Genomic DNA, 949 nt, shown 5'->3' with positions numbered 1-949 from the left:
AAAAAAAAAACCCAGCCTGGGCAACATGGCAAAACCCCATTTCTACAAAAATTAAAAAAAAAAAAGACTGGGAATGGTGGCATGTGCCTGTAGTTCCAGCTACTGGGGAAGCTGAGGTGGGAGGATTGCTTGAACCGGGGAGGTGGAGGTTGCAGTGAACTGAGATCATGCGACTGCACTCCAGCTTGGGTGATAGAGTAAGATGCCATCTCCAGGAAAAAAAAAAAAAGATTGGAAATATGTAGAACTAGCCTATTAAGTGAGAATAGCTATATTCTTATATAATATATAAGTATATCAAATGCAACCATGTAATACTTACAATTGTTGTTGGACAGTGAGATGCTGGGAGTTTTAAATTATTTTAATTTTTAAATATTCATATTCTTTTTGATTTAAATATATACTAGCTCTGAGGATGAAGTGGATGTGCTTTTACATGGAACTCCTGACCAAAAACGAAAACTCATCAGAGAATGTCTTACTGGAGAAAGTGAATCATCTAGTGAAGATGAATTTGAAAAGGAAATGGAAGCTGAATTAAATTCTACCATGAAAACAATGGAGGACAAGTTATCCTCTCTGGGAACTGGTAAACTTTTGGTTCAATTTTATATATATTTTTGTAAGCTCTATAAGGGCAGGAACCTTATTTGTGCTCTTCTGTGTCCCCAGGACTTTCAATAGGTGCTCAATAAATATTTATTGAATGAAGGAGTAAATGTATTTGGCAGTCTGAGCTAGAGTCTTCTTTTTCTCATTTAAAAAAGTTATTGATTTATTTATTACTTTAGGTTCAATGTCTCATTCTGTCACCCAGGCTGGAGTGCACTGGCATGATCATAGCTCATTGTAGCCTAAAACTCCTGGGCTCAAATGATCCTCCCACCTCTGCTTCTTGAATAACTGAGATTACAGGCATGTACCACTGTGCCCAGCTAATTAAAAA

At 36.8% G+C, this 949-nt stretch overlaps 1 protein-coding gene across 1 annotated transcript in view; it reads left to right on the top strand.

The window, feature by feature from the left end:
* EAPP (E2F-associated phosphoprotein) overlaps positions 1-949 on the top strand; it is a 50,767-nt gene that overhangs the window by 5,444 nt on the left and 44,374 nt on the right. The window contains exon 2 of the mRNA XM_011992294.1: positions 411-592. Within this exon, the coding sequence (XP_011847684.1) occupies positions 411-592 (182 nt within the window). The remainder of the gene's footprint in view (positions 1-410; positions 593-949) is intronic.

Source organism: Mandrillus leucophaeus, unplaced genomic scaffold, assembly GCF_000951045.1.
Source record: "Mandrillus leucophaeus isolate KB7577 unplaced genomic scaffold, Mleu.le_1.0 Scaffold409, whole genome shotgun sequence".
In the NCBI taxonomy this organism is placed as follows: Eukaryota; Metazoa; Chordata; class Mammalia; order Primates; family Cercopithecidae; genus Mandrillus; species Mandrillus leucophaeus.
Note: the sequence above shows the minus strand (reverse complement) of the source record. Positions and strands in the feature narration are given on the sequence as shown.